Source organism: Kogia breviceps, chromosome 3, assembly GCF_026419965.1.
Source record: "Kogia breviceps isolate mKogBre1 chromosome 3, mKogBre1 haplotype 1, whole genome shotgun sequence".
In the NCBI taxonomy this organism is placed as follows: Eukaryota; Metazoa; Chordata; class Mammalia; order Artiodactyla; family Physeteridae; genus Kogia; species Kogia breviceps.
This window is the reverse complement of record NC_081312.1, coordinates 133678979-133699365: the sequence shown is the minus strand read 5'-3', so window position 1 is coordinate 133699365 and position 20387 is coordinate 133678979. Positions and strand designations below refer to the sequence as shown.

At 52.6% G+C, this 20387-nt stretch overlaps 1 protein-coding gene across 2 annotated transcripts; it reads right to left on the bottom strand.

The window, feature by feature from the left end:
- Positions 1-229: 229 nt before the first annotated feature.
- On the bottom strand, positions 230-17739 carry CLN6 (CLN6 transmembrane ER protein). 2 transcript variants are annotated; one of them, XM_067029605.1, is made up of 8 exons: positions 17572-17739; positions 14128-14187; positions 10569-10683; positions 7351-7449; positions 6019-6207; positions 5668-5723; positions 4368-4490; positions 230-2735 (listed from the first exon to the last, which is right to left on the bottom strand). In XM_067029605.1, exons 1-8 carry the CDS (start codon positions 17658-17660, stop codon positions 2465-2467), a joined length of 1002 nt encoding a protein of 333 aa, XP_066885706.1. In that variant the 5' UTR covers positions 17661-17739; the 3' UTR covers positions 230-2464. The 2 variants fall into 2 exon arrangements, with proteins under 2 accessions (XP_066885706.1, XP_058914561.1); XM_059058578.2 differs by lacking the exon at positions 14128-14187.
- Between the last annotated feature and the right edge of the window lie 2648 nt (positions 17740-20387).

The following is a 20387-nucleotide window of genomic DNA, read 5'->3' as shown; positions in this document are numbered from 1 at the left end:
AGGAGTCAAACAAGGTTGCTGGGCAGGTGGGGGCCCTTGTGTGCTGAAAGGCCGCAGCTGGCCTATGAATTAAGAATGTGCAGACTTGTGCCCTGCCGAGTCAAGGGGCACAAGCCACCCACGCGGGGGTGGCAGGCAGCTGTCTCGGCATCCAGCTCCCACTCTGGGGAAATGAAACCCACGGGGTCCTTTTGACTGAAGGCAGTTTCAATACATCCACACGAAGGAAGTAGAGCCACAAGATTTATTATTTCAGATCCCAGACACCAGGGGGCGCAATGAGCCAGGGGAAGGACCATCCTCCCTCCCAGGTCCTGAGGGAGAAGAGGGCAGGGTACCAAGCACCTATCATAAAGCGGTAGGGGCGGAGGTCACCAGCTTTTTATGGGTTTAAACGCTGAGTGGTTATTTTAAAAGGTGCCTGGGAAAAGCAAAGTGGGAATCCTGAACTCCAGTCTTTATGTCCACACTCTGGGTGTGAGGAGGGTTACCGCGCTGTAACATGGCGCAGCAGCAAAGCCTGAAAAACAAAGCTGCTCTCCTCAAAAGGTGTTTCTCTCATCACAACATGGCCTACAATGATGCGTCTCCTGCTCAGCTTGGCCCTCCCCTGTGTTTTCTAGTAACAGTAGCCCACAAAACCCCTGGTGGCTGTGTGGTGAGGCTGAGACCCTCAAAGATCAAGAGCTGAGGCTCCGAGGGATTAAACAACTTGCCCAAGGCTAAGTGCCAACCTCCCACAAACCAGGCTCACCACCTTCCCCCAAAGGGCACCCTCTCTGCTTCAGCCCCTGGAACGGGCTGGCAGCACAGCTGGGAGGCTCAGTGGGACATCTCTGAGGAGCAGGTTTGGAAATGCCCTATGCTGGTCGCCACCCCTGTGACCCCCCGCCCCCAGACTCCTCTGAAGAGAGCTGGGACCTAGAGGAGGCCCTTCCTGCTCCTGAGGTGACCCCCAACCGCAGGATCCTACTAAGTGCCGTGGAGGGCCAGCCGACAGTGGCAGCACCTGCTCTCAGCCACACGGGGCTGAGTGGGCCCTTGGGGTCAGCCCAGGGCTCCTGCCTGGGCCCCAGACCAGCCACTCCCTCCCCTGCTCCAGGGACCGCCCTCCTCCTGCCTCCCAAATTCACTCCTAAATAAGAAGCAGCAGCAGCCAGCCAGGCTGGGCTCCACACCGCCTTCAGTCACACTTCTCACCCCTGATGCTGCCAGCAGACAGGGACTGATGGGAGCTGGGGGACCCCTGGCGAAAGGAGGCACAGGGCTCCCTGAGAGCACAGGAGAGGAGGCGGGGCCGGGGGAGGCGAGGCAGGGCCCCGAGACCCCTGCACACACGCAGGCCGGCACTGCTGGGAAATGAGGCCGTGGGCCCGCAGCCCAGGGAGGAGACCGGGCCCCAGTGCCGCGGGGAAGGCGGGGGAGGGGGCGTCCCATGGGGAACGAGGGCCCCTTTCCTGGGAGCAGGCCTGCTGGCAGCAGGCAGACTGAGGTTGAGACAAGGCTGACTGAGGAGCCTCGCGACATCCCCACCCCTAGTGAGCGGCTCAGGGAACACTGCAAGTGCGTGAGAACTCTGCCTTCGGCGGCCACTCAGAAACCTGCAATCAGCCTCACACGAAGGGGTGCCACGATCCTGGAGCGGGAGGGAGAGAGAGCTTCTGGCAGAAGATCAGACTACTGCCAGACCCTGAGATCAGGCTGGTGGGTGGCGGGAAGGGCTGGCCTCTGGCTGCCCACGGTCGGGTGGCTTGACACCCTGTGCAGCCTGAGGTTGGGTGAGGATCTGGGGTGCACATATCCCTCCCAGGGTCAGAGAGGGCAGGGACAGGGTAGAACCGCTCACCCCTCCTAAAGGCGCCCCAAGAGGAGACTGCAACCAGCCCCCAAACCCACTTTGGGACCGTGGGCCCAGGGAAGGGATGTGCTTTGCTCATTAATACATGGCCAGTTCATGTAACCCGTGTAATCTGGCCTCCAGGGTCAGGGCGGGCCTGAGGAGTGAACCAGGTAGTAGGTGAAAGACCAAGTCCCCTCCCAACCTCTGCCCCACCCAGGCCACTCCGGCACGGCTACCAGAAGACAGCCCAGGAAGAAGAGATAGCCCCGAGCAGTGGAAGTGAGAGGGCACGATTCCATCAGATGCACAGGAAGGCAGGTCCCAGCTCTTGGCCTGGACACACTGCCTCAAACTACATCCCATCCTGAAGAGGCAAACCCAATGGAAACTTGACCAAAACAATTCAGTCTCACAGTGATGCACTCTGCACATGTGTGCGTGTGCACGCAAACATACACACAACCACATGCACGATACTCTCACCCATGCTCTAAGCCATGGGTTGCACACAAGTGGGTGGACACACACACACACACACACACACACACACACACTCCCCATGCTCAGATGCCCTCGATGGCCCATCTCCCATCCAGCAGAGCACCAGTGGCCAGTGCCCCAGACTCAGTGTCGGCTGCTGACGTGGAGGGTGTAGAAGGCCCAGGGCTCAGGGACGTAGATGACGCCTGGGTACTTTTTCCTGAGTACGGGGTCATTCCATAGCCAGGCGACCCAGAGCGCCACGAGCAGGAGGGTGAGGGCAAAGGAGGAGAAGAGGAAGAGGCCGTTGCTGTCCAGGAAGAGGCGCTTGCGCTTCTGGTGCAGGACAAGGGCCAGCATGGCGAAGAAGGTGAAGATGAAGAGGATGAAGATCTGGCCCTCGGTGACCAGGTACCTAAGGAGGCCCGTGGGTGAGTGGAGGTGGGTGCCGTGACAGCCCATCCTGCCCGGCATCCCTCCCTCTACCCAAATACCAGGCTGCCCACCCAGTCGGTCAGAATAGCGCATCAAGCGAGGGGCTCAGGCAACCACTTCACTCTGAGCCATGGCCCATATGCAGCATATTGATTTGGCTTATAGAGTTACTATTTCTTAAAGCGTTGAGTTTGTTGCCAGTATGTAAATAAGATTACCTGCCAACGTGGAGTTCTGGTTTCCCTGCTCACGTTAGGCTTGTATTCCCACATAACAATAACTGATGAGGAGAAAGCAGCTGCTGCCTTTAGAGAGAGCATTGGTCTGCAGCTTGCCACAGTCCCCACCACTCCCTACTGCCTCACTTCATGCCTGCTTCATGCATTTCTGTTACCAGCTTGGTTCCTAAAGGCGTCTGAGTTTGGGAATGCAGTTTCAGCTGATGGGAGTTGTCATTACTGTCTCCTTGAAGGCTGGGACAGTCTCATCTCCCAGGGTTCTCTCCAGCTCTTAAGGCAGTACCTAGCATGTGGCCAGGAACTCGGTAACACTGGCTAGAGGGCTTCTGAGAGGTTATCTCGTCCACTCCCCTGCCTATAGAGAGAACCGAAATGCTGACCCATCCCACTCAAGGAACTACATAGCTCTGCAACTTAGTGGTTGTGTCACTTTGCAGAATTTACATGACATCTTGGAGCCTCTGTTTTCTTGCTCATAAAGGGGGCATAAATGGCCCTATCTCTCAAGAACTACGTACTTGGAAAAGCATATTGTTCAATAAACGGCCTCCTGTAGCTATCACTCTGGTAGTGCTATGGGTAAGAATGGGCCGAAGCTCCTTCCCATGTCTCACCTCTTTCCCTCCAGCTGTAGCTGCCACCCTTTCCTGTTAATCCTGCCCTCAGCGGGCATGCGGATTTGCCCTGGTGGACCCCCACTGCTGGCCAGGGGCAGCCCCTGGAGGTGGGCCGGAGCTGGCCCCAGGAGAGGAGGCCCTTTTCATTTGGCTGGAGGCTTCCCACCAGAGAAGGGCTAGTTGTTTCCAGGAAACCCACAATCCCCAGGGGAGCCTTTCTCCAGAGCGGAAGTGACAGAGGAGGGGTAGGAGCCTGGCTGAGGCCTGGATCCTCTGGAATGGGAAGAGAGCTGGAGGGAAAAGGAAACCAGGCAGGGAGCCCCTGAGGCCATGGAATTCCCCACGTATCTGTCCTTGTCATCTCCATGATGCTTCATAGTTTACAAAGCCCCTTTCTCTCCCCCTGGATTCTCACCATGTCCTAAAAGGGAGACAGGTGGGTATTATCCCCATTTCACAGAGGAGTAAATTGAGGTCCCAAGGCCTTTACAGGGCCTGATGTCAGAGACGGCTTCTATTGGCCCCAAGGTTGCACTCTGAATGTGAAGAGGTCACACTCAGGCCTGGCTTCCTGGTCACAGAGCGGCCACCATAAGGCAGTCACAGTCCCCACTGAAAGAGGAGGAAGCAGGGACCTCAACAGGGGGAGTCTCACCTGGGGTCGCACAGCAGCCCTGTGGTCAAGAGCACATTTTCACTACCTGGCTCACTAAGGGCTCCCACCCTCCCCGCGCCCCAGGTCCAGCGTCCACTCACCAGTAGTACAGGCCACTGGGCACCACCAGGAGCAGGGCTGCCCCTGGCATTGAGCTCTCAGCTTTGGTGGGAGTGAAGCAGCCGCTGAAGTACATGAAGAGGATGAGGAAGAAGGGGATGTACCTGCAGCAGAGAAGCCAGTGCTGAGCCACCCAGCTGCCCCACCCAGCTGCCCCCACCCAGGGCCTCTTCCCTGCCCATCCTTGTACTGGTTCCCTGCACCATCCTATGCAGTCTCACTTCATGGTTTACAAAAATGCCTGGTTCGGGTGGAACTCTTCCCTGGCAGCCCTTCCCGAGCAGGGGGTCCAGGAGGGAAGCAGGAAGATGATGTCTGCTCCCTGAGCACATGCCGATCAGAGCCCCGCAGGCTGGGGGGTGCAGGGAGGGGCAGCTCCCTCCCACGCAGCGCTGGCCACCCCACTCACTCCGTGTGTGTGTGTGTGTGTGTGTGTGTGTGTGTGCGTGCGTGTGTGCGTGCCTCGTGTACGCTCCTTCATTTCTCCAGGCCTCTCTTCCTCTCTCCTCCTCCCATCCCCAGCCTTCCATGGGAAGGGTCTTCTGGCACAGGCCAGGGAGAGCCGGCAAGAGGCCTGCCTGTCCAGGAAGCCCCTGACCTTCCAGGACCCCGAACAGAGCCTAGAAACACAGCGTAGGGCAAGTGCGGCAAGAGTAAGCCCACCTCGCTCGGGAGTGGAGCCACCCAGGCCCAGGGCTGGCTCTGTCACTTGCTGTCAACCCATGGCCAACCCCCCGCCCCCCCGCCATGTCCCCCGCTTATCCTGTGTAAGATGTGGGCCTGGAACAGATGACTGCCCCCAGCTTGGGCCCTGCATCTCCTGTGGCTGAGCCTGCATTCGTGAGGTTTCCTCCACTGTGGGTGAAGGGGTGGGAGGGAGGCGTTCCCCTGGGAGTTCGGAGGAGCGGGGGCACAGACAGCACCCTGCCCCCGCCCCACCCCCGACCTAGTCCAGCCGGACCTGCTCATCTTCCTCCCCGCCTCCATGCCCGAGACCGCAGCCCCACACGGCGGGGTCCCCATCCCCATCCCCAGGGTGGGGGAGATGTTTATCAGCGCTGCAGCCTCGGCCCAGGGAGGACAGCCACTCGCTGCCCTCTAGTGGCCGCCGCGGGCACCGCGGGCTGGCGGGATCCAGAGCTGAGTGACAGCGCTCCCGCCGCCTGGGGAAGAGCACGCCATTCCAGCCGCTGCGCTCGACACCTGGAGACCCCAGGCCCTTGTTCAGTGTCACCAAGGCCGGCGGCAGAGCTGGCTGGGGCCACGGTCCCCAATACTCACCACATGGAGTGGCCCAGGTACTCGTCGTAGTAGTAGAGCAGCTCAAAGGAGTCGATCTGGGGGTGGCAGAGGCGAGGCAGGGGCAGAGGAGGAGGGACTTCGGGGAGGGGCTTCACGGACGGTGCGGGACCCACGCAACCCGGCGGCCCCCCTCCCCACAATGCACAGGCCTCCCCCAGCTGCCCTCAGTCCCTCCCTACCCGGAGGAGAGAGCCCTGGTGGGAGCCTACGTGCCACTTCTAGTAACACAGGAGCATCCTAGCTTGGCGGGGCGGCGTGCCCTCCACCGTGATAGGTCGGGCAGCCTTTTTGGGCCCCAGGACGGACCGCAGTGCCGGGGTGGAGGCTCACCAGCGTCTCTGGCTTGAGATTCTTGATGATGGGGTTGTCGCGGACTGACAGGTGGTTCTGGTAGCCGCTGAAGATCAGGCGGTGGTTTACAGAGTCACCCACCAGGTGGATGCTGGCGCCCATGATGAAGGTGATGATGCTGACATAGATCATGGAGCGCGGCAGGGTGCGTGGGGACCGCTCGATGAGCTGAGGTCAGAGGGAGGTGCGACAGCATGACCCCCGCCGCCACCATGACAGGAGATGCCCTCTGCTTCCCTCCCTCACACCCAGAGTGGGATGGATGCCACCAGCTGGAACGTCACTCTCAAACTGGTGGGTCCCTTTAGTGGGTCCAGCCCAGCCTCCAGAGTCTCACAAGATACCTGTGAACCCAGCAGGGGCCGGGGATCAGCACCCTCTTGTGCTGGAGAGGAAACACACTCAGCAGGGCCAGCTCTGCCCAAGGTCACACACACCCACGGGCTGTGCTGGAGGTGACACAGGCATCCAGGCTCCAGGCCCTGCCCTCCCACCACCCCCAGTTCTGCTGCTGGGTCACTGGGCTGGCCTGTTGAGGAGACCCTCCCATTTCTGAGTAACTGAGCAATCCAAGCAAACAAAAATGAAAACGACAGAGATGTGGCAGGTGCTTCTGAAACTAAATTCTTTTACTAAAGACCCTCTGAATTCTGAGATTACACCTTCCCTATTTTTTGGAGATCTGAAATGTCTCTCTAAAAACAAAGTGATGGGGACAGTAAACAGCGATAGGTTTAAGAGCCCTTATGTGGCAAAATGCAAAGCCAGCATTGCCGAGAGCTACCTTGGAGATAGCCATCACCCAGATATCTATCTCCCGCGGCTATCTAGGAGGTAGCTCTGTGTTCCCAGTGGTATCTCAAAGTCAGGGATCTCCAGGCCAGAGGAGAGAGTTCACCCTCCTTTGCTGCCCTTCCTGCCACCTGGCCCCCACCTGCCTTCCCAACTGGTCCCTGACCTCGCCCTGGGCGATCCAGCCACTCCTTCCACCTCAGCCTCCCCAGATGTATTATGGCTCCTCCAGCACGGCCTTGTCTTCAGGTGCTCCTGCCTGAAGGTCTCTCCCAGTTCAACTCCAAGCACACCAGGCGGAGGCCCAAATCAAACCCCCCTCCTTGGGGAGGCCTTCTCCATCCCTCCCGGCCAGAGGCAGTCCCACCTCTCCTGGGGCTTGACATGTCCCTCTATCACAGCCTTCGTTCCCCAGAGTCAGGCAGGGGACAGTCTGATTCAGGGGCTCGGCGCCAGCTCCCTGCCAGGTGGAGGAAGAAATGAGGGTGGGAAGGGAGGGCAGGGAGCCTTGGGCTGTACCTTGAGCAGGAGAAAGGGCGTGATGATGTTGTAGGCCATGTGGAAGTAGTCCCCCACGCTGGGCTTGTTAAGCGGAAACCACTCGAGAGGAAACACCAGCTGGGGAGCAAGGGGAGGAATGATATTTACTAGGCACAGCCCCATGAGACCCTCAGAACCTCTTCTGCACACGCTTCATTCTTTCTGTGATCTCTTGGGATCCTCTCAGCAGCACTGAAGTGAAGGTGTTTTCAGACAGACAAACTGAGTCCCAGAGAAGGTAACCACACCGTAGACACAAATCCAGGGCCTGACCCTGCATCCCTCTCCCCCTGTGGGTACTAAATAAAGGTCCCTGGGTACCGGCCTGAGAGTTGGAGGCTCCTTTGGGGCTCAGTTGTGCACCAACTTTCTGGGTGACCCTGGGCAAGTTCTTCCCCTCTTTAGGCCTCAGTTCCCCCATCTGTAACACGAAATGTGGCCCAGGTGATCTACATGGACCCTTAAGGATCTGGCACTCCAGGTCCTAGGATGATGACAAGATCTCCTGGCCACCCAGGTATGGAAAAACATTCTGTCCACTGAGCAGGTCGAAAACTACACCTTATGAAACAAAGGAGAAAATAAGTGAGTTCTACAAAGATTCAGTTCTTCCTTTTCTACCTTCCCTGGTAGAGGGAAGTGAGCCCCAGCCTTGTCAGTGTCAGTAGGAAAACCCCTATTCGAGGTCAAAACCCTTCACACCCTCCGCCCTGCCACACCGTACGTACACCCACTATCTGTTGATTGAGAACACGTGTAATGACCATGAATTTCGATCAAAAATTCACCCTGCAGAAATAAAACTCTCAGGATACAAGAATCTCAATCTCTTTCTCTTTCTTACTTGCTGTGTGCGTGTATCTCTGTATCTTTATCTATAGCCAAGATATATATGTTGGCTGACACACTCTTTGATAGCAAAATACCAGAAATAGGCTGACTACTTGAATACACTACAGTACATCTTTTCTACAGAAGGTTCAGTAGCCATTAATAGAAATGACACCTCATATGTACTGACATGGAGAGATATCCATGATATATTCTAAAGTAAAACAAGCAAGCTGTAAAATAAAGTATAAAGTAAAATCTCATTTTGGTTAGAGAAAAAAAAAAAGGATGTATACATATGTTTGCATGAGTAGAGAAAGCAGTGGAAGGATGAGCCTCAAACTGTCAGGGGTGGAACTGGAAAGGGAGAGTCTCACACTTCTTTATACCCCTGGGTATGAACTGACTTGTTATAACTATGATATATTACTTTTATAACTTGTAAAAGGTTTTATTTTGTAGTTATTACGAATTTGGGACTATCATGGGTACATTTGAAAAGCTCCAGTGTATACGTGAGTTTTTCAAATGTATATTCCTGATGAGCCCACTTAGGGTTATAGTGGCCACAGCAACTCTGAGCAGGATGGGGGAAGTGATTTGCCCTGCAGGAGACCCCTGTGAGACCTGATGAGGCTGAGTCCTAGTGAATGAGAAGAGCCATGAGCCTGCCCCTGGCCTCATCTCCCCTCTCCCTGTAACACCAGTTTGATGGGCAGCTCCTTTGTCCCCCAGTATGTGGAACCTTCATGCTGCACGGGGGCTCAGAGCAGCTAGTCCAACCAGTCTTCTTACAGATGAGAGAACCAAAGCCCAGATGACACTGACTTGTTGCCCAAAGTCACTTATAAACCTGACTGGGTGCCCTGACTCCTGGCTCAGTCCCTTTACTTTCACCTACATTAAAAAAACATGTAAACCTTATGGCAAGCCTGCAGAAAGAAGAATCAGCAGCCACCATACCTCCTCCCTGACACCATTGCCAGGAAGCTTTTCTCCATCCCCTTCAAGTCTTTGATCCCAGGTATACAAGACTGTTAGGGCCGTTACTAATTGGCAGGCAGTCAATATGCATGCCACTTAGGCATGTTTTTTCTCCTTAAACATTCCAGGTTGCTCTAGAGTATTCATAAGTCCTGTTTAATGCCCAGGTAGCATCCTCTAGACTGCGTACAGCAAAGCGGATTTACCCAGTCCCTACTGCTGGACACTCAAGTCCCTTCCAAGTTTTGGCTATTATAACAACACTGCAATGAACACCTTTGGTACAGAGGCTGTCTTCTTGCTGATTACATCTTCAGGGCAGATTCTTGGAGGGGGTCGTACTGAGTCAGGAGGGATGAACATATTAGGGTTCTGGATAAAATCATGATGGAAGGGGGTGGGCTCTGGGGGCAGGTGCTGGCTCCTCCACTTGCTGGCTGGGTGACCTGGAGCCAGTTATTTACCCTCTCTATCCTCGAGTCTTCTCATCTATAAAATTGAGATTAATAACAGCATTGATGGGAGAACTAAATAAGTTTAAACACATAAAGAGCTTAGAACAGAGTAAGCGCTCAATGTATGTTAACCGCTATTTCTAGCTTACTGTTATTATTCATTCAGTACAAGTACACTGAGCACATATCTTGCTAGGCACTATTCTAGGTACTAGTTATCGCCTTGACAAACTGCTTTCCCAAAGGGCTTTGCTAATTTGCATTAGCACTAGCATGTATGAGGTGTCAGTTTCAGTGGTGGATATTGTTACTTTTACCACCCACATGCAAAAATTAACACCTTAGTTCTTGGTGGGAACTCACTCAATTTTTTTCACCTTCTGTTACCTGTCTGTCTGTCTATCTATCTATCTATCTTATTGGTGACCAGTGAGGGGATTTGGTGCTCTTCCAGTATTAATCTCCATAGAGGCTCCCACTGTACACTGATGCGTGAGGCAGCCTTGGAGGGAAGGGGACAGTTTCACCAGATGACACTAAAAATTACCCAAGGCTCAAGTCATACATGATATGCAAATTCAGCCTATACTCTTCACCTCCAGAAACAGTACTATCCCAAGGCTGTGGGGAAAGCTGGTGGGATCCTTTCTCATACCCCACTGTCTGAATTCGTGCTTTGGTTAAATCTGGGTGTGAGATATGGGGCGGGGGGGGGCGCAGTATGACTAGTCAGGCCCTCCCGGGTCCCCCACTCGCTGGCAGCTGCCGCACTGGTCACAGTCATAGAACTAAAGGACGTGAAAGCATCCAGACCTATTCTCACAGTGTACTGGTAGAGGCAATGACTTGTCTGAGGTCACTCTGACAATTCAAGTCACCCTGTCTCCTCACTGCTGGTCAGGGCTCTGTCCACAGCTTCACACTCACCATGGCAATGGGGCGGCCAAAGTCTAGAACCCAGTTCTGCAGGGTGAAGTAGAACCAGAGATCAAGGTGGAAGGGAGCCGTACTGGCAGCCTCATCAGCCTTGACGGAGCTGTGCCTGGGAAAGGGGCAGACAAAAAGGGTCAGCTCTTCTCTCCTCCCATGGGAAGCTTCCCCACGAAGATGAGCCACAGAGATTTGGGAGCAGGAGGAAACACACATGATTAAGTTCTAGGAAAAGCTTTTGCTGGAAATACTGTGGTCCATGGGAAGGTATCCTGGGTGTGGACTCCATCTGCCCTGACCTTTGCTTCTCTATGATTCAGGCAGGAAAATGCCCAAAGGGTATAATAACTGTTGGGTTTTTTTTTTTTTTTTTTACCTATAGTATGATGGGGAAATCAGATGGGGCAAAGGATGCGAATGTAGCTGAAAAGCATGAAACGTGGTGAAGGATGATGATAGCTAACCTTTACTGAACACTTTCTATATTCCAGGCACTACTATAGCTGTTGCATGTACCATCTCATTTAACTCTCTTAATTCTCACAGAAACCATCTGAGGTTAGAATATTACCCCCATTACACAAGTGAAAAAACTGAGGCCCAAGATGTTAAGCAACCTGCCCAAAGTTACACAGCTAAATATTTGAACCTAAATGATTAGGTTCCAGAGCTTATATGTTTAACCTCTAACCCATCATTGTATCCACAGTGATTGGTCCACGGGATGGGCATGTGACCTCAGCTGGATCAATCAGAGCCCTCTGGTGAGATGTGCCTTACAGACTATAGACTGGGATGAACTGGGGATCTCCCTTTCCCCTGGTTTCTGAACCATGAGGAGGTAGGAATGGGGCTGCAGGTGTCCTTTTCTCAGCAATCCACAGTGAAACCTAAGAAGGAAGGCAGCAGGGACAAGGTGATGTGAGAGATGTGGCAAGAAGAGGAGAACCATCTGACAGCACAACTTTGGATGCCTGTCTCTCCTGCAAAGCAGTCAGCCATCTGCTCTTCACAAATGAGCTGAAGCTAAAGGGCCAGTGCATGTGCCACCTCCTCCAAGAAGGCTTCCCTGATGAAGCTTTTCCCAAAGCCCACTACAGGGAGTGCATCATCCCTAACTCCCACTCAGGCCATGACATCACAGGGAGGGCTGGAGTTTTGCTCGTATCTAGACCCTCAAGAAGAAGGGTGATTTTAAGGTTCTCTCAACTCACCAACCTCCCCATCAGAGTACAAATCCTCTTTACAGTGTCCCTGCCACTACTTGCATACCTCCAGTGACAAGCAGCCCACTCCTCCTAAGACTGAGGTGTAAGTTGTACTGCCCCACTAGTGCCAAGACCAGGAGCTATGTGATGTGAGTCCATATTCTTCAGAGTTTTCAGCTCAGTACCTGATTTATGCTCAGTGATTACTGGCTGATATAAAACAATCTCAGTTACCAGTTACTCATTCGTTTCAGTGGAAAACAATAGCTTAGAGGCACCACGAAGATTTTCCTCTGTCAACACTGCTATTGCTTCCATAACTTTCTGGGATCCTTTTTAGCCAATTCCAAGTATGGTCCACACTGGGCTGCTAGAGCAACCCAGACACAGAGAGGCAAGCTCTTGGAGGATCTCATCATCCTCCAGCGGCAGGCAAGGCGGGTGGAGTGGGCCTTTCCTAGGTCAACTAAGTCTTCCTGTCCCTCTACTCAGTGCCCACCGCTTACTGAGTACCAACTGTGTGCTGTGCTAGGAGTTTCACCAGCACCATCTCATCTAATCCCCACAGGCATACCAGGAGGCTGTTACCCTCCCATTTTACAGATAAGGATACTGAGGCTTAACCAATGTTACCCCCGCTGCATCAACTATTCCTTTTGTCAGCCTTCCTACTCCCTCCTTCTGGTGAGAGATGATGTATCCTGAGCCACAGGGAGGGCCAGTGACCCAGGCTGGAGCAGTGGGACTTTTCTAACTAGAGTTGAAAAGAGCATCTTCCTTTCTGGTGCTGGGACGCTAAAGATGAGAACGTGGGGCTGCCTGTGGCCAAGGTTCCAGCCTTAAGGGACAGCCAGGTGAGAATGAAGCAGCCCTGAAGAGAGGAGCAGGGGAAAAAGAGGAGAAGAGGCCTGAGAGGGTTCACATTCCCAGTTCCAGGCGTCCCCAAGGCAATGGTTTGGCCACAAGAGCCAATACATTCCCTTTTGCTAAGGGTGCTGTAGTTCACACTGGCTTTCTGTCACTCGCAATCCAAGAGTCCTGAAAGGCAGAGAATTCAAACCTGGGTCTATATGGATTCAAGACCTGTGCTCTAAGTAGCTTGCTATTTTGTTGCTGATTATTATAAGCTTTGTGGCATATCAGGAGACCAAGATAGAGAGGGATGGGTGTAGCCTGAAGCACTATGCAAAACCTGCAGGAAGAAAGGGAGCCTGGAAGCATGGATGGGTGGATTCAAGTAGGCAGAAAAGCAGCAGGAGAGCAGGATCAAAGGCCTGGAGGTGAGGTGGAAGTGAGAAAAGTGCCGAAGGGAGCTCAGATGCCTGGCTTATGGGTGGAAGGAAGAGGAGGGGCTGCTGGGCCTTCCGACGGGGGGGGGGGGGGGGGGGGGGGGGGGGGGGGGGGGGGCGTGCAGACATTCAGTCACTGTCCGAGACAAGTGACTGGTATAGAGGCTCCACCATGCCCCTTCCCCTTTGTGACCGTCAGGGCAAGGCCTCAAAAAGCAGATGGTGGCAACCTCCTGGCCTGAAGAACTTTGATGGGGAAGGAGAATGACAGTCCTCAGTGTTTTATTCTGGAAACCTTCAAACTGGGCAAAGAGCAGGATGTTTGGTACAGGAAATAAGGGCGTTTTGAAAGCCTGGGAGGCACTTAAGTGTGGGTCTCTGGAAGCTGTGGATACCAAGCACACACTAGGGGCTCAGTGACTATTTCCTCTTCCACCTCAGGAGGCACTCAGTCAGCGGGGATCCCCGTCATGAGTCCAGCCTGGCTGAGCAGAGCAGGAAGAAAATGGGCAGGTGCAGGGCAGACACCTACCTTGGGAATCAAGATTGGTGAGCATCTGACTGGTTTTCTCCTGTTGGGAATCTGAGCACAGGAGGCAGATCATGAAGGGTGAAGGCATCCTGTCCCCCAGCCCCTCTCCTGGGGACGAGCATCCTCAAACCTAACCCAACTTTCTGACTTCACACACCTAGCCTCCAGCCATGCCAGCTCTAGGCCTCAATCATCAGAAACTCCTGCTGAGAACAACAGTGAAAGCACAATAGCAGGTAACCCAAGACAAGGATGGCCTTTAATCTCCTCCACGGCTTTACAAGTCTACCATCTGGGAAAACTGATACCATGACAGTTGGGGAGCGCATACCATACAGCAGCGGTCCCCAACCTATCTGGCACCAGGGACCAGTTTTGTGGAAGAGAATTTTTCTATGGACGGAGGGCAGTGGGGGGGACGGAGATGGGGGATGGTTCAGGCAGTAATGCAAGTAATGGGGGGGATGGTTCAGGTGGTGATGGGGAGTGATGGGGAGTGGCAAATGAAGGTTTGCTCACTTGCTCACCTCCTGCTGTGCAGCCCGGTTCCTAACAGGCTGTGGACCGGTACCGGGGATTGGGGACCCCTGCCATAAAGCACATAACACATAGATGAAATATTCAAAGTGCTCAGCAGTCTCAGCCATGGTGGAGTCAAGCAGGGACCTATGAATGGGGACTATAGAGGGACTGATTTTGGTTCTCTACACACAATAGTGAAATACCTGACATGATGACAAGTTTGAACAAAAAATGAGAAAATGAAGGAAAAAAAGGAAAGGCAATTAGAAACTCCAGGAAAAACAAAAGCAATATAAGAAAGCAAATGTAACTGTTAAACTTACTGGACTCTATAGGGAACAATACTTATATGGCTTAACTAATAAAAACATTGTATACTGATTTTCAAAGTTCAGAATCAATCCACAAACAAAACATGGAAGGCAATTATGGTTAAAAAACAGCAAGTAAATACTATTGTTAACCTTGACAACTTGAAAGTAAAACTATAGATGACAGGAGTTGGGGAAAGGGTAAAGAAAGCTAAAGATTAGAGTAGGAGACTAATATTCTTTTAAAAAGGAATCAAGAGATACTGTCCTTATTGTAAATCAACTATACTTCAATAAATAAATGAATAAGTAAACTTTGGGGAAAAAAAGATATTGCTTTACAGTTGACCGAGAAAGAAATAATGGTATATACATATTCCTTAAGGCTACAAAGGTAAAAGAGCAAAAATAAAAATGGTGATACAAAACTATCTTGTGAAGACAGGAGCGGCATAAGTGAATCAAATCATAACAGAAAATTAGTAGGTAAACATTAGCTTAGAGGCTAATAGCAACTGATAACCCAAGAAATAGCAGTTGAGCATAGCTTTTTTTAAAAAAATAAATTTAATTATTTTTGGCTGTGTTGGGTCTTTGTTGCTGCTTGTGGGCTTTCTCTAGTTGTGGTGAGCGGGGGCTACTCTTCGTTGTGGTGTGTGGGCTTCTCATTGCAGTGGCTTCTCTTGTTGCAGAGCACGAGCTCTAGGCATGAGGGCTTCAGTAGTTGTGGCTCACGAGCTGTATAGTGCAGGCTCAGTAGTTGTGGTGCACAGGCTTAGTTGCTCTGTGGCATGTGGGATCTTCTCAGACCAGGGCTTGAACCCGTGTCCCTTGCATTGGCAGGCAGATTCTTAACCACTGCGCCACCAGGGAAGCCCTGAGCATAGCTTTTGAGTGTGGACTTTGGAGACTGCCTGGGTTCATATCCCAGCTCTACCACTAACCAAATCTTGAGCAAGTTACCTCCTGGGCCTCAATGTTCTCATCTGTAAAATGGGGGATAATACTAGATCTTATGTCAAGAGTTGTGGCTGAATTAAATTATGCAAAAACTTAAGAGCAGGGCCTGGCCTACAGAAAGTGGTATGTACGTAGTATTTGTTATTATTATTTAGAAATATGAATTTAATTCTGGTAGAAACAATTAAAAGAAGCTAACATGGTTGTCTTTGGTACTAGGGAGTGGTGGAAAAAGGGCCATTGCTTTTTACTCTAAGCCTGTCTGCACAATTGTATTTAATCATGGGCATGTATTACTTTGATTACAATACAAAAAACTGTCAACAGAGCAGGTAGAAGCTGGAATAGTGTACCTTGAAAGATAGTGAGCACCTTGTCATTAGAGGTATGTAAGCAAAGTATGAACGTAGCAGAGGAAATCCAAGCATCCTAGGAGTTAGACAGGATGATTCTGCCTACTGTCTTGTGCAGCAATGATATTGAGAACTGGCCTACAGGCACCCGATGAGGGGGGCAGAGACACCCTGGAAGAGAGCCAGCCTCTCATGCCATCCCCAAGAGCAACCTGGATGGTGGAGAGCTCATGTAGGAGTAAAGAGGAACAGCCAGAGTGGAGTAGTAAGAACAGAAAACAGAAATCAGAAGCCCTGGGTTTAGGCCCTGGTTCTTGCCGGCAAATGATGTAAACCTCCTTAGACCTCAGTTTCCACATATACAAAATACAAAAAGACTGAGTAAGATGCTGCATGTGGAAACCCCATATATGAGATAAAGTGGTGACCATATCTGCTACTCACACGCTGTTCTAATTGGACTACCATAGTTCAAGGCAGTCAAAGACTCCCAACTTACAGGTGATCCGGAACAGAGATGTCCTTAGTAGCATGAAAAAGAGCTACTCTCACCCAAGTCTCTCAGACTTCTTCCCTCATCCCAAATCATACCACAAACTTCCTAAAACTGAGCACACTAGTGCTCAAAAACCTTCCATGGCTCCCCCGTGCCCTACAGAACAAAAGCTGCATCTTTAACCTGACATTTAGGGCAGGAACTAGGGTGAGGCAAGTGAGGCACACAGGGCCCAACATTTAAGTAGGCATAAGGGAGCCATGGAAGGTTTTTGAACACTAGTGCCACGAGAGCGTCTCCTTAATTTTTGCACTCAAGGCTCTCACTCTGGTCCCAGCTCTGCTGCCATTCAAGGCCCTTCACAATCAGTCTGCATGCTCCTGCCTCTGTACACAAAGAAAGCTCCAGCACCACTGCACTCCTTGCCTTTCCCAAGCTTTCCCCTGGCTGGAACAGCCTTTCTTCCCGTCACCTACTGAGTTCTTTGAGATGCAGCTCAAGCTCCACTTCCTCCAGGCAGCCCTCCAAGACGACCTCTCAGCCCCCGGATTGTTCCTCCCAGGCCCGCCCTACCGGACTGTGGGACCCTCCCAGCTTCACCTTACCCACCGCTTTAGTGCCTGGCACAGCGCTGGACACAACAGAGGTGCTTAATGAATGCCTACTCTTCAATGAATGTCTATAATTTGTAAACTGGTATGAAAGTAGAGTGGAGGAAAAGATTAAAAGGTGGCTTCTGTACCTTTTCCTCTGCCCCAAGCACCTGGTCTCAGCTACATAAACCAATAACTTTCCCTTACTGAGAGAAGGGAACAGCAACCGTGTGGGAAAAGCCCTTCCTAATTCTTTCTCTGGAGGGGAGCTTCCACATTTCGCTGTCTGTTCCATTTACATTCCCACATTCTTTGGTTCCTCGGGGCAAGGAGTGAGCCTCCTGTTAACATCAGAACCCAAGTCAAGTTTAGAGGCACCCCGAGAACTCGGTTTGGCGCCCGGGGCTTGCAGGCGCGTTGGGGGCCCTAGTGAGCAAAGATGTCCTCTGGGCCCGCCGCCGCCGTCCCCACCCCGAGTTTCCTGGACCCCAGCTGAGCGACTGTCCTAGAGCCGGCCGGGCCGCTGGGCCGTTGAACCCCGCCGCTGAGCCTCCCTGGGAAAGGGGCTCCCCTAGGAAGAGAAAGGAGCGCGGAGGCGGGGCTCAGGCGAGTGGGCGAGAAGCAGCTGCAGGGATAGCGCGTGAACGACCCCCCCGGGCTCCGTGGCCCCGGTCCCCCGCCCTCCCAGTCACGTGGCGGGGCTGCGGTTCCGCTCCGCCCGCCGGCGCGCGCCCACCTGGCCTGCAGGAAGGAGGCGCCCGACTGCGCGCCTGAGCCACCCGCCGCTCCCGGGTGCTGCCGCCTCCGCGCCGCCGCCGCCTCCATGGCTGCCCCGCCGGCCGGGCCCTCCGCCCCGCTGCCCCGAACTGGAGACGGGCTCGGCTGGCCTGACTGCCGCGAAAACAAATACCCAAGCACGGGTGCGGGAAGGCGGGAGAGCGCTCGGCCCCAGAGGCGCGGGCCAGAGAAGGGGCCGGCGGGGGGCGGGACCAGAGACGCGCCGCGGGAGCGCGGGAGCGCGGGAGGCGGGGCCGGCTCAGCGCGGGGAAGGAGGGTTCCGATGACTGTGGAGTCCCAGGCAGTGGGTGGGGACCGAGGCAGGAGGGCACGACGTGAAGCCTAATGGGGTTGGGATCTGCTGGGGTCCCCTGCGTGGCCGGGGGCGGGAAGCTTTGCCTAGGCTGCCCGAGACCCTCATATTAGATATTAGTCTAGGGTGGGCTAGGGACGTGGGGAAAGACTAATTGGACGCGAATGCTCCCCTGGGGAGGAGACGAGACTGGATTTCACTTGTCCTTGGGGACGGGAAGGCTTGGGGGGACTGGTTCAATGTCCTTCCCCACTGTGTTATGCACTTTCCTTCCTCAGATGGACGATAGCACTCCTTAAAATGTCAACTCTATGGCCCTTGACACTGGGAATCAAAAATCGGTGGGATAGGAGGGTAGGACGCAAAGAAGAGCGAACGAATTCTTTCCAGGTTGGGTGTTGCAGAATCCATTTCTGGCTTTGTCACTTTCTTGGACTCTGTGGCTTTGTAAAAGTTACTTCCCCTCTCTTCCATTCAAACATGTATTAACTCCTGAGCAGCGCCCCATCCCATACGAGAGTGGATGAGCCCTACCCTAGTAGGCTTACATGGGGTGTTCGGGGTGCGGTGCGGATGGTAAATGGTGTGCTGGCGAAGGTACTGAGTATTGTGAGGGTGGAGACTTGGAGGGGGTGGGGTCAGACAAGGCTTCTGGAGGAGGCCTTAGGGAACTGAACTCCATTTGCAAACGTGGAGCAAAGCCAATTTACTGACAATGAGTTGTGGTTGTCGGCTGAAAAAAAATGCACAACCTAAAAGTTGAGAATTATGTTTTATTCGGGGACATTACTGAGAACTGTAGGCTAGATAGCTCAGATAGCTCTGAGGAACTGTTCCAAAGAGGTAAGGGAGGAGGCCAGGATACACAGGAGTTTTTGCTGAGAAAAAAATGTAGTCGAACCTCAGAAGATTACCGCAAATCACAAAAAACAGACATCTCAAGTTAATGATTTTAGTGTATGAGAAGATGCAAGAGTCTGGGCTTACTGACCTTTGATCTGCATCTTAACTATCTTGGGCCAGAATCCTGTTTTTCTCCATCCTGAATTCCCCTCAGGGTGTGCCGTGGGGGGCAGCTGCAGTGGCTGATGTCTTGATGGTGGACAACTTTTTTTTTTTTTGTCCACTCGGTGAAGGAAAGTACAGCATTTATTGCAGATGCCAAGCAAGGGAGTGGGAGACAAGCCTCAGATCCACTCCAACTTAGTCTTAGAGTTAGGGTTTTTTTTTAAGGGGAAGAACAAAGAGGCTGGAATTAATCATCGTCTCGTGACATTTGTTAATTGTTGTTTCAGGAGTTATGATTCTCCAACCAGATGGTCTATGGCTGGGGGGTCTGTTAGCTCATCTTGCCCTGGAGAAACAACCTGGGTTTGTATGTTAATGATGATATCTATAGTAGCCATTTTAGTACATTAATGATGTTAACAACAACAGTTTTAGTCATCTGACTCTGGCTGATTAGTGTTCAGTTAGCAAAGGATTGAGGTCAGAGGGGATGAGAAAGGGAATAAAATTTTGGATAGAGAGATTAATCATGAACTCACTTTAGGGGGACTTGGCTTCAGATGGACATCCTAGCTGTGACTTTGGACTTCTGAGCGGACAATGAAGTCTGAGCAGAAGTCCACCAAACACATGAGGAGTGGGGAAGAGTGTTCCAGTCAGAGGGGACAGCCAGCCAGGGGGCTTGGCATCCAGAGAGACCCTGATGTTTGGAGGAACAGAAAGAAGTTCAGTTGAGAGCAGCTGAGGGCAGGGGAGGAAGGGCAACAGGAGTTGACCTGGGGAAGGAGCCAGCGCAAAGGAGGAGAGCCTTTATCCAGAGAACAATGGGAAGCAGTTCAAGGCTGTTGGGCAGGGGAGTGGCACCAACATATTCGCATTTTAGACCCTTCCCTCCACAGCATGGGGGGGTCGGGAGGTGCATGAGAGGAGGCAGGACTAGAGACTGGGGCCCAGTTCTTCTAGTGAGGGTCCTGGACTGGTTACAGTGACAGTGGGAAGGAGAGAATTGATGACATCAAGAGTTGTGTGGGAGGTACCAAGGCTGTGACTTGGATGTCAGGGGTGAGGAGAGAAGAGTTCAGGCAGTGGCCAGTTTCTGCAGCTGGGTGGATGGTGGAGGTACCCCTTGGGAAGTGGGTTGGAGCTAAATGAGAATTCATCCTTGGACACATTAAGCTTGAGGTGGGTCAGGAAGGCTGATGGACCCATGGATCTGAAACTTAGGCCAGACTTGGGAATTGGGCAGACAGACTTGTGAGTCACAGGAATATAGATGACAATTAGGACCTTAGAGGCTACCTGGGGAGACAGCTTCCCTGTGAGAAAAGAGAACAATGGGCAAAGCATGAGAACAAACAACACAGTCCTACTGTATAGCACAGGGAACTATATTAACCATAATGGAAAAGAATATAAAATATAAAAGAATAATGGGATTCCCTGGTGGCGCAGTG

Bases quoted from the DNA above. Each gene is read 5' to 3' on its own strand.
- CLN6 (XM_067029605.1), bottom strand. From the start codon at position 17,660: ATGGAGGCGGCGGCGGCGCGGAGGCGGCAGCACCCGGGAGCGGCGGGT. The intron at 10,684-14,127 runs GTGAGCAAGTGA...CCCCTTTCCCAG, and splicing joins ACCGGGCTGCACAGCAGGAG to GCACAGCTCCGTCAAGGCTG. The intron at 2,736-4,367 runs GTGAGTGGACGC...GGGCCTCCTTAG, and splicing joins CCCAGTGGCCTGTACTACTG to GTACCTGGTCACCGAGGGCC.